Genomic DNA, 15,197 nt, shown 5'->3' on the forward strand with positions numbered 1-15,197 from the left:
CTGTTTATTCGTAGAGAAAACAGCTGAACATGTCATGTTTCTAGTTTATCATATTAGATTCTACAAAATTTCTATGTAATAACCTCATATAGTGTGGAAGATGAGGTACTGTCTACACCAAGAAGAGTTTTACTAGGAAACGAATTTGCTCCATGAAGCTGTGCACAGTGATTTTTTTCTTTCCTTGTTAGACAGCAAAACGGCCCTAAAATATTTGTTGACCTGCAAACTGACATCTGGAAAACTACTGAAACTACTGTAGTGTTTTTGTTTTCTACTGCTTTTTCTGATTACAAAACTAATAGCTTGTAGTAAAAAAAAAAAAAAAAAAAAAAAAAAATTATAGAAATGCACAATACAGAAAGTTAAAGTTCTCCATAATCCCTACATCCAGAGAAAACCAACTATTACCCAACATCACACTCTTCTTTTTTCTTTATATTGCAGTATATGTGAGTGAGGATGTTGTATTAAAAGTTACAATACTTTCTTCTCAAAAGTTCTCAGCAGAGCCTCCTGGCTTAAAGCTAAACATTTGCAACATAAACTAAACAAAGACTGGTTTGTCTGTCTTCCCATCTTGTTCCAAGCATGAGTTAGGATGGATGGTCTCCCTCTAGAAAATACTCATTTAGTTCAAAGACAAATTAAATTATGGATACATGCCAGATTTCTCTGCTATCATAATCACTTATGAATTTAACCTGACAAAGCTATAGAAAAAGGAAATTAACCACCTAAAAAAATAGCATAAAATAAAACATGCGGCCGAAAACCTGTGTCAGGCATCTTACATGCTGAGGCGATGTTTAATCATCTCACAAATCTGGTTAACATAGTCCTATAAAACACTGTCCAGCTTTGAAATAATGTTCTATTGTTAAAGGAGACCAGAGAATGAAGCAAACATTAGCTGTGCTATTATTATGTATTCTGGCTAGGGATTACGGGCCATTCTCATTTAAGGTCATCTTAAGTAGGTTAACCATTTGTTCAGCCATTCAGACAATAGGACAACACAGGCATCAAAACCTCCCTTGAGATTATGAGCTAAATTATTAACAGAAACAAGTGAAATATATAGCAATAGGGAAATAGTTAAGTCAATTACAGAACATTAACCTGATATGTTATACAGCCACTGAAAATAATTAGTAAAACTAATAGGGAAAATGGTAACATTTTAAATTCACTACAATTACAGGATTATAAAAATGTGTACATAATGATAAAGCTTAAGAGAAATCTGAAATAGTAAAAATACTGGAATAGAGGGACTTATGCAGAATTTTGAGTTTCCTATCTATTAATGTATGCTAAAGTAACTTTAAATGTTACAGTGAAGTGGAAATATTGCTAATAAAATAATCTAAATATATTCTTTTTCCCCAGCATTCCTTTTCAAACTCCTCTTCATAGTTATCTATGAAAATAAAGATATGCCAGGTGTAGTGGCTCATCCCAGCACTTTGGGAGGTGGAGGCGGGCAGATCACAAGGTCAGGAGTTCAAGACCAGCCTGGCCAACACAGTGAAACCCTCGTCTCTACTAAAAATACAAAAAAAATTAGCCAGGCATGGTGGCGGGCACCCAAAATCCCAGCTACTCGGGAGGCTGAGGCAGAAGAATTGCTTGAACCCGGGAGGCGGAGGTTGCAATGAGCCAAGATCACGCCATTGCATTCTAGTCCTGGTGACAGTGTGAGACTGTCTCAAAAAAAAAAAAAAGAAAGAAAATAAAGATATATGAAATAATGACATGACATGATCAACATTTCCCAAAACACATACCCCTTTCTTGTTCTCAGTGAATCCTATAGTTTTAGGTCCAAAATACATTTTTTTCACTGCATAACTAAAACTGATGCTCTTGTATTCTTCTTTTCTATTTTTTTTTTTTTTTTTTTGAGACGGAGTCTAGCTCTGTGGCCCAGGCTGGAGTGCAGTGGCCGGATCTCAGCTCACTGCAAGCTCCGCCTCCCGGGTTTACGCCATTCTCCTGCCTCAGCCTCCCAAGTAGCTGGGACTACAGGCGCCCGCCACCTCACCCGGCTCATTTTTTGTATTTTTAGTAGAGACAGGGTTTCACCGTGTTAGCCAGGATAGTCTCGATCTCCTGACCTCGTGATCCACCCGTCTCGGCCTCCCAAAGTGCTGGGATTACAGGCTTGAGCCACCGCGCCTGGCCGCTCTTGTATTTTTCAAAAGAAAAATGTTACCAAGGGCTTTTGCCATTTTGTTAAACCTAGATTTTAAAAGTCCTGGGTTCCTGTAATCCCAGCACTTTGGGAGGCTGAGGCGGACGGATCACAGTGTCAAGAGATCGAGACCATCCTGGCCAACATGGTGAAACCCCCATCTCTACTAAAAATACAAAAGTTAGTTGGGCATGGAGGCGCGTGCCTGTAGTCCCAGCTACTCAGGAGGCTGAGGCAGGAAAATCGCTTGAACCCGGGAGGCAGAGGTTGACTGATCGCGTCACTGCACTCCAGCCTGGCGACAGAGTGAGATGCTGTCTCCAAAAAAAAAAAAAAGTCCTTCAAGAAAAAAGGAATAAAAAGTCCACTGTTAAACTAAAGAATAAATTAGTTGAAAATAAAAGCCACTGTTAAAATGAGGAAAAAAACTTTCAATATTTTACTGCTAATAATTAATACAGGTTGTATATCCCTTATCTGAAATAAGGGACCAGAGGCATTTCAGAGTTTTCTGGATTTTGGAATATTTGCACTCACATGGGTTCAGCATCCCTAAATCTGAAAATCCAAAATGCTCCAATAAGCACTTCCTTTGAGTGCCATGTTGGCGCTCAAAAAAGTTTCAGATTTCAGATCTTTGATTAGGGACACTCAATATGTAGTTCTTTTGATAAAAATGTTAGGACAAAAAGTGTAAGAACTACTGCTAGAAACTGGACCAAGGTGGGCTAAACTTTCTAATAAAGAAGGAAATATTAAGCATTATCTATGGCATCCTTAAGATTTTTTAAAGTTGTTTGGGAAAAATACATCTATTCTCACTATTGAGACTAGAGAGAATGTTTACCCATGGCTTCTCATTGAGGGCAGTTAGAGATAATGAAATCGTCCTTAATATCCTTACAGCAAATAGTATGAGTTTTCCCCAAGGCTGTTTTGTCAAACATTCCTTACTGTTAGCCAACTGCACAATCCCAAAGCTTCGGTAAACTAAAGAAACTTACAAAAGAGGCCCCCAATAAGACACAGTATAGGTATCCATCTATTTGTTATAGATGTGTAAGAACAGAGGAAACCCCTCCAACAATACTGTGCTTTCAGCTGAGCTCTGGGACAGGGTTGGAACAGTTCTGAGTCTGAGGTAATAGCAGATAACCTTTGGCCAGTTTTATGCGTAGAGTCATGTGACTCAATAGTTTCCTGAACCTGGGGTCTGGACTAATCACCTCTTATCAATGTTGTATACCTGAATAGCATTAATAAAATTAAAAGCTAGCAATTACTGTCGACTTTATGCTAGTTACTGCTTTAAAAACACCAACATAGGCTGGGCACGTGGCTCACACCTGTAATCCCAATACTTTGGGAGGCTGAGGCAGGCGGATCACGACGTCAGGAGTTCGAGACCAGCCTGGCCAATATGGTGAAACCCCATCTACTAAAAATACAAAAATTACCTGGGTGTGGTGGCATACTCCTGTAGTCCCAGCTACTCAGGAGACTGAGGCAGAAGATTCCTTGAACCCAGGAGGCAGAGGTTGCAGTGAGCCAGGATAGCGCCACTGCACTACAGCCTGGGTGACAGAGTCGAGACTCCTTCCCAAAAAGAAAACAACAAAAAACACCAACATACTGGCTCTTTTAATATTCACTATGACCCCAGGAAGGTAGGTGACTATTGTTCCTATTTTGCAGATATCAGAACCAAAACACAAAGCCATCCCGTAAATTGCCCAACATCGCAATGCCAGATCTGCCTGTGACAGAGCTGGGATTCCTAGCAGGCAGGTCTCGCCTAGAGCCAGTATTCTTTACAATATTTCAGATGTCTCTCATTCCACATCCAGAAGGAGGTAAAATTAAGGGAGTAGCTGCCAAAAGGACAAAGGTTTTCCTCAAAAAGTCATTTTGGGTCACTTTTTCAAATGTCTCAAAGTTTTATCACACTGAGCACAGTCACAGTGAACTTCGGCCTAAAAGATTTAAAATCAGGTTAAACCTCAACCCTTAAAAAACAAAACCACTCCTCAGCAGAGCACTTCACCTTCCTAGAATATCCTTCAAGGTAAACTAGATGCAGAATGTAAACTGCTTACTATCTGAATGTAACTTTTTTGTTTTAATAAAACTGATAGCTGGGCAGGGTGGCTCACGCCTGTAATCCCAGCACTTTGGGAGGCCGAGGCGGGTGGATCACCTGAGGTCGGGAGTTTGAGACCAGCATGGCCAACATGGTAAAACCTCATCTCTACTAAAAAATACAAAAAATTGGCCAGGTGTGGTGGTGTGTGCCTGTAATCCCAGTTACTCAAGAGGCTGAGGAAGGAGAATCGCTTGAACCCAGGAGGTGGAGGCTGCAGTGAGCCGAGATTGCGCCACTGTACTCCAGCCTGGGCAACAGAGACTCTTGCATCAAAATAACATAAAATAAAATAAATAATAAAACTGATACATGTGTTAAATAATTCAAAAGAGAATAAAGAGTAAAAATCACCTGAAATTCAGTTACTTCTTGGGAGACCATTCAGAATGAGATCTACGTATATAATAAAGAGGAGGCCGGGCGCGGTGGCTCAAGCCTGTAATCCCAGCACTTTGGGAGGGCGAGACGGGCGGATCACAAGGTCAGGAGATCGAGACCATCCTGGCTAACACGGTGAAACCCCGTCTCTACTAAAAATACAAAAACTAGCCGGGCGAGGTGGCGGGCGCCTGTAGTCCCAGCTACTCGGGAGGCTGAGGCAGGAGAATGGCGTGAACCCGGGAGGCGGAGCTTGCAGTGAGCTGAGATCCGGCCACTGCACTCCAGCCCGGGTGACAGAGCGAGACTCCGCCTCAAAAAAAAAAAAAAAAAAAAAAAAGAGGAAAAGACAGCAATTTTCCTAAATGGCCTCTCTCTCTAGTTTGACCTTATTTGTGTACAGAAAGGCTTTATTTACAGAGGCCGGGTGCAGTAGCTCATAACAGTAATCCCAGCACTTTGGGAGGCAGGCAGATCGCTTGAGCCCAGGAGTTCGAGACCAGCCTGGGCAACACAGTGAGACCTCCTGGCTCTACAACAACAACAACAACAACAAAAACCGGCACACAAATAAACAAAAAATTTAAATTTTCCAGGTGTGGTAGTGCACACCTGGACACCTGTAGTCCCACCTATTCAGGAGGCTGAGGTAGGAGGATTCCTTGAGCCCGAGAGGCTGAGGATGCAGTGAGTCAAGATCATGCCACTGCATTCCAGCCTGGGTGACAGAGCAAGACTCTGTTTCAAAAATGAAAATAAGGCCAGCCGTGGTGGCTCACACCTGTAATCCCAGCACTTTGGGAGGCTAAGGCAGGCAGATCACCTGAGGTCAGGAGTTTGAAACCACCCTGGCCAACATGGTGAAACCTTGCCTCTACTAAAAATACAAAAATTAGCTGAGCATGGTGGCAGATGCTTGTAATCCCAACTACTCAGGAGGCTGAGGCAGGAGAATCACTTGAACCACAGAGGCGGAGGTGGCAGTGAGCTGAGATTGTGCCGTTGCACTCCAGCCTGAGCAACAAGAGTGAAACTCCGTCTCAAAAATTAAAAAAATTAAAAAATAAATAATAAAGAAAGAAAGAACATAAAATTAGGACTAAAACAGACTAGATCTGAATCCTAACTTGTAAATTTGGTCAAACTATTCAATCTAAGCCTCAGATTTTTTTGTCAGTAAAATGAGGATAACAGCATCTGTCTTTACAGGATTTGTGTGAGATTAAAAGAGAAGGGAAGTTGAATACTCAGCTTAGTGCAAGGGCATGCTAAGTATTTAATATATTAGTTATATTATTACTTATTAAAACAGGATCCATTTAAACATTTCTCTGTGCAAGTATAGGTATTATTCTGTGTTGATATAGATCAACGTTAACACCTTCATGGTATTCCACTTAATAGGTGCCATTATCTACTTTTGTAAACCCCATTAATTGGTTTTGTTTTTTGGCTAGTATGGCAATTTCATCAACTGGAAGGTGCATGCCACTTTTATGTGTCTTAACATCTCTTAAATGCATCTTACAAATGATAGTATTGGCAGAAAAAATTTTTTCTAGGTGGCACATAGATAATGGAAATAAACATCCTTATGTCTTCATCTTTAAAAAACTTGTTTAAGAGTTTCTAAGAATACATTTTTCTTTTTTTTTTGGAGACTGTAGCCCAGTCTGGAGTAAAGTGGCATGATCTTGGCTCACTGCAACCTCTGCCTCCTGAGTTCAAGCGATTTTCATGCCTCAGCCTCCTGACTAGGTGGGACTAGAGGCAAACATCACCACGCCCGGCTAATTTTTTTATTTTTAGTAGAGACGGGATTTCACCATGTTGGCCGGGCTGGTCTCAAACTCCGATCTCAAGTGATCTGCCCGCTTTGGCCTCTCAAAGTGCTGGGATTATAGGCATGAGCCACTGTGCTCGGCCTCAGAACAAATTATTAAAATTATAATTGCTGGATCATTTTATGTTCTGATACCTATTACCAAGCCACCAGTGAGACAGACAATATTGGTAAAAATCTCCAGAGACATGGGATGGTGGTACCCATTTCTTCACACTGCAGTCAACAGAGGATGGGGTCAATCTTTGTCATATCTGGTAATCTGACTTACAAAATGACAAACTTAGTCTAGACAGGAAGTCCAATAAATCACTCATGGAAGCAATGCCGGGCAGTTGAACAAAGCAAGACTACTGATACCCTAACCTTTCTGGTTTGCTAATACTGGGACAGTTAAGAGGCGTATCCATGTGTTGTGAATGGGTACACCACAGCAAGTTCTAAGATCAGACTCCATCTGTCACTTGCTAGATGTGTGAACCTGAGCAAGTTTCTTAAGCTTTGAGCCTGTTTCTGCACCCATAAAATGGGGTTAAGAATGCCAATCTCGGCCGGGTGCGGTGGCTCAAGCCTGTAATCCCAGCACTTTGGGAGGCCGAGACGGGCGGATCACGAGGTCATGAGATCGAGACCATCCTGGCTAACACGGTGAAACCCTGTCTCTACTAAAAACTACAAAAAACTAGCCGGGCAAGGTGGCGGCACCTGTAGTCCCAGCTACCCAGGAGGCTGAGGCAGGAGAATGGCGTGAATCTGGGAGGCGGAGCTTGCAGTGAGCTGAGATCCGGCCACTGCACTCCAGCCTGGGTGACAGAGCGAGACTCCGTCTCAAAAAAAAAAAAAAGAATGCCAATCTCGCCCAGCATGGTGACTCAAGCCTGTAATCCTAGCCAAGGCGGGTGGATCTTTTGAGGCTAGGAGTTTGAGACCAACCTGGCCAACATGGTGAAACCCATCTCTACTAAAAGTACAAAAATTAGCAGGGTGTGGTAGCACACGCCTGTAGTCCCAGCTATAGGCTGAGGTGGGAGGATTGCTTGGGCCTGGGAGACAGAGGTTACAGCGAACTATGACGGCACCACTGCATTCTAGCCTTGGTGACAAAGGGAGACTGTCTTAAAAAAAAAAAAAAGCCAATCTTTCAGCACTCAAGATTAGGAATAACCTATAATTTAGCAGGCCGGGCCTGGTGGCTCACCACACCTGTAATCCCAGCACTTTGGGAGGCCAAGGTGGGTGGATCACTTGAGGTCAGGAGTTTAAGATCATCCTGGCCAACACTGTGAAACCACATCTCTACTAAAAATACAAAAAATTAGCCAGGTGTGGTAGCAGGCGCCTATAATCCCACCTACTCAGGAGGCTGAGACAGGACAATCGCTTGAACCCAGGAGGTGGAGGCTGTAGCGAGCCAAGATCGCGCAATTCCAGCCTGGGCGACAGAGCAAGACTTTGCCAAAAAAAAAAAAAAAAAAAAACCCAACAACTTACTAGCTATTCAACCATATGGTTTAGAGGTGAAACTGAAAGATTCTGAAGGAATACTACATTTCCTTACTCGTTTCCTTCTCCAACCAGGGGGAAGAATCCTCTTCAGCCAGTCTCCCAAAAAGAGTCTTATTTATATAGGAACTGAAAGTTCATTCTCAGCACCTATTTGGAAATAGACGATTCAGCTGACAAAATGAATATAATAAAAAGCAAGCAGATTATTTGCTTTAAGAGCACTGAAACAACAAACTGCCCCCTTCCTTTTTTTTTTTGTTTGTTTTTTTGAGATGGAGTCTCTCTCAGTTGCCCAGGCTGGAGCGCAGTGGCACAATCTCAGCTCACTGCGACCTCCACATCCCGGGTTCAAGTGATTCTCCTGCCTTACCCTCCTGAGTAGCTGGGATTACAGGTATGCACCCACACCACCAGGCCCGTCTGTTTTTTGTATTTTTAGTAGAAACAGGGTTTCACCATGTTGGCCAGGCTGGTCTCGAACTCCTGATCAAATGATCCATGCGCCTCGGCCTCCCCAAAGTGTTGGGATTCAGGCATGAGTCACCGCGCCTGGCCACAAACTAACCTCCTTCTTAAAGATTAAATGCAATATTCTGGTTCAGTCAACGAGATTGATAAGAATTCTTACCAAAAGGCAAAGGCTGGGTACAATGGCTCACACCTGTAATCCCAGCACTTTGGGAGAAAAAATTAATGCTTCTGCAGAGTACACTGATACTAGGATTTTTAAATAGTGGGGGGGGGGGGGACCTCCTTTTTTCTTTTCTTTTTTTTTTTTTAATTTGGAGATGGGGTCTTGCTTTGTTGCCCAGGTTGGGTTCCAACTCCTGGGCTCAAGCCATCTTCCTCTCTCAGCTTCATGAGCAGGTGGGGCCTTCAGGCTTCTACTAGTGTACCTGGTTTTTTATTTAGATTAGGTAATTCGAACCCCTGAAATGGGACTCGTGCACTGAAACTCAGGACTTACAACTTGTGAAAACTCTAACCAAGCAAACTAGGGTTTGGCTCTTCACCGATCTTCTCCATTGAGGATCATAATCAAAGGGCATTTCTTTCTTAGGAGACTTACTCAAATGCCCCTATCTGACAGGCAGAAATCCTGTGATTCTTCCTTTCAGTATCTTTCAAACCACTCCCCTCCTTCATTTCTAGTATCCCAGGTTGATACGGATTACTTGACACCATCCAGGCTTGGGATCCCAGGCTTGCCCCCTTGCAATTCTTTACACACACACAACGCTCTTCATCACTAAAAACCTTCGGAGGCTTCTTAAGGACCAAACTCTTAACTAGGCCTTTCTCACCTCGCTCCAACTCTACCTTATTTTCCACTATGTCAGTCCAGATTCTTATTCCAGCCTTCCTATCTCAAACACAACAAGCACAACTTCTGTCTCCCTTGAAATGTGCTTCTTCTCTTAACCTACACGTCTTGTTCTCCTTACAAGGTTCAGTTCAAGTCACAACTCTGCACACACCTGACTGATGTCAGCGCTTGCCAGTCTCATCCTTCCTGAATGACTCTAGCAGTTACAGTGTGCATACCATCAAATACTCCTAAGAATCACTACTACAAATCACTACTAAGAATGACAGTTGTGTGATCTTGGATAGATCATTTAACTCTATGGGCCACCATTTCCTCATCTGTAAAATAGTAAGTCTAACTTAAGAAATTTTAAAAGATCGTTCCCTTTTCTAAAAAAATTTTTATATACCATCTTGTACGGCTTCACATATTAATCTCAGTTCTCTTGAGACTTTGGAGCTTCTGAAGGGACTAAGAACATCTTATATTTCTCTCCCAACTCTCAAAGCAACTTATCCCAGTATCTGGCTCAAGAGATGCTTAGTGAGTGTGACACTGAAATAGGCCAGGCAGTGCTACCAAGACAGAGGATGCTTTGAAGATCTCAATGTGAACTCAAGACCTGTTTTTAAAGTAGTTTAAGAAACTAGTAAAGGTAGTTAGTCCCAGAGAAGGTAGAATACAACTAGATGACCCAGGGCTGGCTCTCCACTAGAGTTGAAGAAAGCAAGAAGCTGGCTCTAGAATGGAATGAGCACAGATTTGAGAGCTCAAAATGGTCTCTTAATTCCTATGCAGCATAATTTGAAGTAAGTATACATAAGCCCCTAAATGGCAGCTGCAGCTCCTAGGTAAGCTCATCCAGTTTTATGTGCTCTAGTGTAGACTATTTAGGGGTCTTGACAGTGGAGAACCTCCGGGACTGTCTCAAGTCTGCCCTACAATGGTGGGAGGAATTCTGATTTATTCCAACCACACCAGGCCTGAAACCTACAGAGGAAGGGCAATTCCTTCTATTTTACATCTCAGTGTCCTCTCCCTCCCCCAGCCAAGAAAAAACACAAGCTTTTATAAGAGAGAGAAACAAAGGCAGACATATTGAACCATTCAACTCTATTTTAGGAAAATGCTTTTATTTTTTCCTCTTTTTCTCAGGACAGTAACAGGTCAACGTGTAGACAGAAAGTAGGGAAAGGGTGTGCTGGAGGAAAGGAGTCACCATTTTTTTTTTTTTTTTGAGGCGGAGTCTCGCTCTGTCGCCCGGACTGGAGTGCAGTGGCCGGATCTCAGCTCACTGCAAGCTCCGCCTCCCAGGTTTACGCCATTCTCCTGCCTCAGCCTCCCGAGGAGCTCGGACTGCAGGCGCCCGCCACCTCGCCCAGCTAGTTTTTGTATTTTTTTTTTAGCAGAGACGGGGTTTCACCGTGTTAGCCAGGATGGTCTCGATCTCCTGACCTCGTGATCCGCCCACCTCGGCCTCCCAAAGTGCTGGGATTACAGGCTTGAGCCACCACACCCGGCCCCAGGAGTCACCATTTTTAACTAAAAGTTAACCAGGAACTCCAAGACAGGAGAAGATGTGATCCTTCTGAACTATAGTCAGAGGGTGAAGGCTAAGTGCCTTTCTATTTCATTATCTTGAAATGAAACTTATTCAATATCCATATGCACATCTCCTTTATCAAGAGAAGCATACATATATATGCCTATTTCAATGAAAGTTAAATTGGTCAATGCCATTCCAGCAACTTTTAAAACATGTTTTGGTTTACAATTAATACCCTCAAGACTTACCAAATCAAAGCTATCCAAAGGAAGAATCAAATGAGAAAAACTCTGTTTTTTTAACTAACAGCTTTTAAGAAAGCATGTTCCTCCTCTTCACCCAGCCATTTCACACAGTTATGAGACAAAGGGCAACTACTGTATCGTCACTCTTTTTTTTTCTTTTGGAGTAAAGCCACATTACCAACACACAGCTAATGGCCACCGTTCAAAAGTAATAATGGCATTATGACTTCATATCTCGGTTATCTACCAAATTGAAAAGAACCACATATACGTATTTTTCTCTCTCCTCAAAGAAAATCTGAAAGTGAACGTGAATATTCTGATTTACTTTCTCCTCCATAATAAAAATTTCTGAGGGATTGTTAAACAGCATCTTCTTCCCTAATAAAAGGATGGGAGAGAAGGTTTTTACACTTGTTCCTGAGTTTACTAATTTAAGTTAAAGAATTTATAAAATGTTCATGGTCTAGGTCTAGCATAAACTTCAAAGACAGAAATCAGGGAAAGTTCTTGTTTAAAAATTCTTGCGGGGCGCGGTGGCTCAAGCCTGTAATCCCAGCACTTTGGGAGGCCGAGACGGGCGGATCACGAGGTCAGGAGATCGAGACCATCCTGGCTAACATGGTGAAACCCCGTCTCTACTAAAAAAAAGAAAAAAAAAAACACAAAAAACTAGCCGTCTCACTCCGTCGCCCAGGCTGGAGTGCGGTGGCGCGATCTCCACTCACTGCAAGCTCCGCCTCCTGGGTTCACGCCATTCTCCTGCCTCAGCCTCCCGTGTAGCTGGGACTACAGGCACCCGCCACCGCGCCCGGCTAATTTTTGTATTTTTAGTAGAGACGGGGTTTCACCGTGTTAGTCAGGATGGTCTTGATCTCCTGACCTCGTGATCCGCCCGTCTCGGCCTCCCAGAGTGCTGGGATTACAGGCGTGAGCCACCGCGTCCGGCCAAAAAAAATTCTTAAAAAGAGACCGCATGTCCCTAGTTTTGTTTTAACTTGTTGCTTCAGTGCTTCATGTGCAATGGGACAGATTTAGAGAAAAATATGAACTACCAGCCTTCTAGGTTCAAGTTTCTAAGATAATCTTATGAAACCTAAGTTTATATCACAAACAAAAAATACTGGCCCAAAAGGGTTTTGTACAGGTTATAAATGGGGGCATTTTGAGTAGCCTGTCTTATACCATCACAAGTAGGTTATCTGCGGAAAACAGTAATCACCTACAGAAACATCAAATTTCCTCTCCCATATACCAATGAAAACTGAGCAATTTTGTAGTCTAAGTTAACTTTGCCCTGATCTCTAGCTGGGCATATTTTCTCTAGTCCAAGAAAATAGAAACCTAGGCCGGGCGCGGTGGCTCAAGCCTGTAATCCCAGCACTTTGGGAGGCCGAGACGGGCGGATCACGAGGTCAGGAGATCGAGACCATCCTGGCTAACACGGTGAAACCCCGTCTCTACTAAAAATACAAAAAAATAGCCGGGCGAGGTGGCGGGTGCCTGTAGTCCCAGCTACTCCGGAGGCTGAGGCAGGAGAATGGCATAAACCCGGGAGGCGGAGCTTGCAGTGAGCTGAGATCCGGCCACTGCACTCCAGCCCGGGCGACAGAGCAAGACTCCGTCTCAAAAAAAAAAAAAAAAAAAAGAAAATAGAAACCTAGAGCTGGTTCCTTCTGCTTCCTGACAATTGAGTGCTGACTTTGAGAATACCCTCGAAAAGCCACAAACACAGCTTTGAAATGAACACACAGACACAGAGTTTTCTTCTCTTTAACGGGCTCTGCAGCATCACCTTCTATGAGGCTCAACTTATGTTTCTAACATTAAGAAATTACTGGGCAGTTAACTTCAGAGTAGAACTGTACGCTTTGGGCAATGAGGGCAAAATAGAGACTATCAATAAGTCCACATAACTTAAAAGTAAAAAAATTGCACGTCCTTTTATAAAGAACCATATTTCTACATCTCCACTTGCTTTCTCTTTATAAAATTCTAAGAATTTCATTCAGGGGTAGTAAACAAATGAGGTAGCAAATTCCAACAATCAGTCTAAGGCTCTGAAGGAAAAATGTCAAAACTTGAGACACAGGAAACAAAACATTAAGCTTCAGACTTTCCTCCTTTAAAATTAACATACTCTTTGATAACACTCATCCTCGTTAAAATACATTACACATCCAAAAGGGCAAACTGCTACAGTCAATTGGGTAAACAACATAATTAACATGTGCTGGGGGAGAGCGAATTCTCATATAAATAGTGGGGCTCAAAATAAGCTGCACACGGTATAGAAGCTGATTTTTAAACTGTCAGCAGGTTTCTTTTCGTGCAATTAGAGTTTAATATGGGGTAATTGCTCCTCAAGTTTCTTTTAAGAAAGTGGAAATCTGACTTGTACAATAGCAGGTTGCACCTTATTATTTCGAACTCCATTTGTTTTTTCACAAAGAATAAAAATACACTGAGGTTCTTTAATGAGTTTTGGTATGCACTTCTAACAACCTCTCTAAATTGGGAAAATTAATTTCTAACCTACCAAAACCATATTCTAGAAAGCAAAATCTTTTGGCTATATAAGACAAGACTAACTGAATGCTTTTACATAAATACTTCAAGTCTAGCTCTTTTTAAAAAATGCTATTTTTAAAATAAAACTCTACAGGGCAAATCAATCTACCCATATACTTCCTTTCTACAATCACACTACTTTGACTTTACTTGAAATATTACCAGTATCAACAAACAAATACTTGAAGCATTCACACAAAGGCAGTTAAAGACCACACATCACACCAACTCACTTAAGTCATATTTAATATTCTACTCAGCATCTATCTCAAGCTCTCCAGATCAAATATGATGGTAAATGTTGAAAGTCTACAATGAAAAACACAGCTTCTTTGTGTGTAATCAGGGCGAAAGAAGGTGAGTGAGCACAAGGAGAGCGATCTCAGCATTGTGCTCGGCATCAGCACTTACCTTGAGGATGTCCCCCCTTTTGAAGCTCAGCTCGTCGTCTGCAGTAGCTTTGAAGTCATATTTGGCGATGGCTTCCATTCTGAGCGCTGCTCAGTGCTCAGCAGCCTGAAGCAGGGGGAAGGGAGTCTTCCCTGCCGAAGCAACCCAGCGCTCTGGGCTTAGCCTCGCCTCTCTTCTGGGACTCGCTCCGGCACTCTGGGACACACAATGCCAATCTGAAGCAGGAGAGGGACGATTAAGAGAAGTGGCCAGGATTGAAGGCAACCCCGCCCTGCCAATCCGCCTGCTGTCCCAGCCCCCACGCCCCCTGGCTCGGCCTGGCTCAGACCTCCTCCCTCCCTTCCAGGCAACGGCTCCCCCTCACTTCTTCCTCTTTTCAGTCTCAGCCCCCAGGCGACTGACAGGCCTGTCGGCCAATGGCACAGCTGCCTGAGCTATTCCTGAACACACTTCCTCTTCCTTCCCGCTGGGTGTGCACTGCGTGCAGGAACCGGCTGGAGTCCCGCTCAGTCTCCGCCTTTCCTCCTTCACTCCTCACAGGCTCTTCTCCAGCACCAAATACGGTCCACTGAAAGGAAGGCCTCACCCTGGGGATGGCACCTGTCTCTTCTCGGTTAAACAGGCCTGTCTCTCTCCCTTCCCCCCACCTTCCCTTCTGGTCTTCTGAGAATGCTGGCTTCCCTATTCCACAGTCAAGAGCAAGCAAAGCAAGACTCTTTGGTCTCGAGCTGGTGCACTCTTCTCGAAACTAAACCATGGTCTGCTCCCAGGAGAGCAGGAGTAAGTAAACGTAGGAACTGCTTTTTCAATCCATTTACTGCTACAAGCACTGGCGGCTTTCCCCCAGCACTCCCATGTTGTGATCGGCAAGTTCAGGTAACCAGAAAAAGATCACAGCTCCGAGCCGCGTACGGTGGAAATAGTGGGGATGATGCCCTTGCATAAGGCTCTCTTTCCCCTGCAGATCCCCAGGACTCTGGGGTCCCCACCAGGAATGAAATAAATGACCAAGACTCGGCACTTCAGAAATAGCTCCACATTATTTCTA

The 15,197-nt window shown here is 43.2% G+C and overlaps 1 protein-coding gene across 1 annotated transcript in view; it reads right to left on the minus strand.

Annotated features, from left to right (window-relative positions):
- The window catches only part of GRB2 (growth factor receptor bound protein 2), an 88,580-nt gene that overhangs the window by 61,086 nt on the left and 12,297 nt on the right, over positions 1-15,197 (minus strand). Inside the window, exon 2 of the mRNA XM_010387612.2 lies at positions 14,150-14,364. Coding sequence (XP_010385914.1) covers positions 14,150-14,227 — 78 coding nt within the window. The 5' untranslated portion in view covers positions 14,228-14,364. The remainder of the gene's footprint in view (positions 1-14,149; positions 14,365-15,197) is intronic.

Source organism: Rhinopithecus roxellana, chromosome 19, assembly GCF_007565055.1.
Source record: "Rhinopithecus roxellana isolate Shanxi Qingling chromosome 19, ASM756505v1, whole genome shotgun sequence".
Lineage (NCBI taxonomy): Eukaryota > Metazoa > Chordata > Mammalia > Primates > Cercopithecidae > Rhinopithecus > Rhinopithecus roxellana.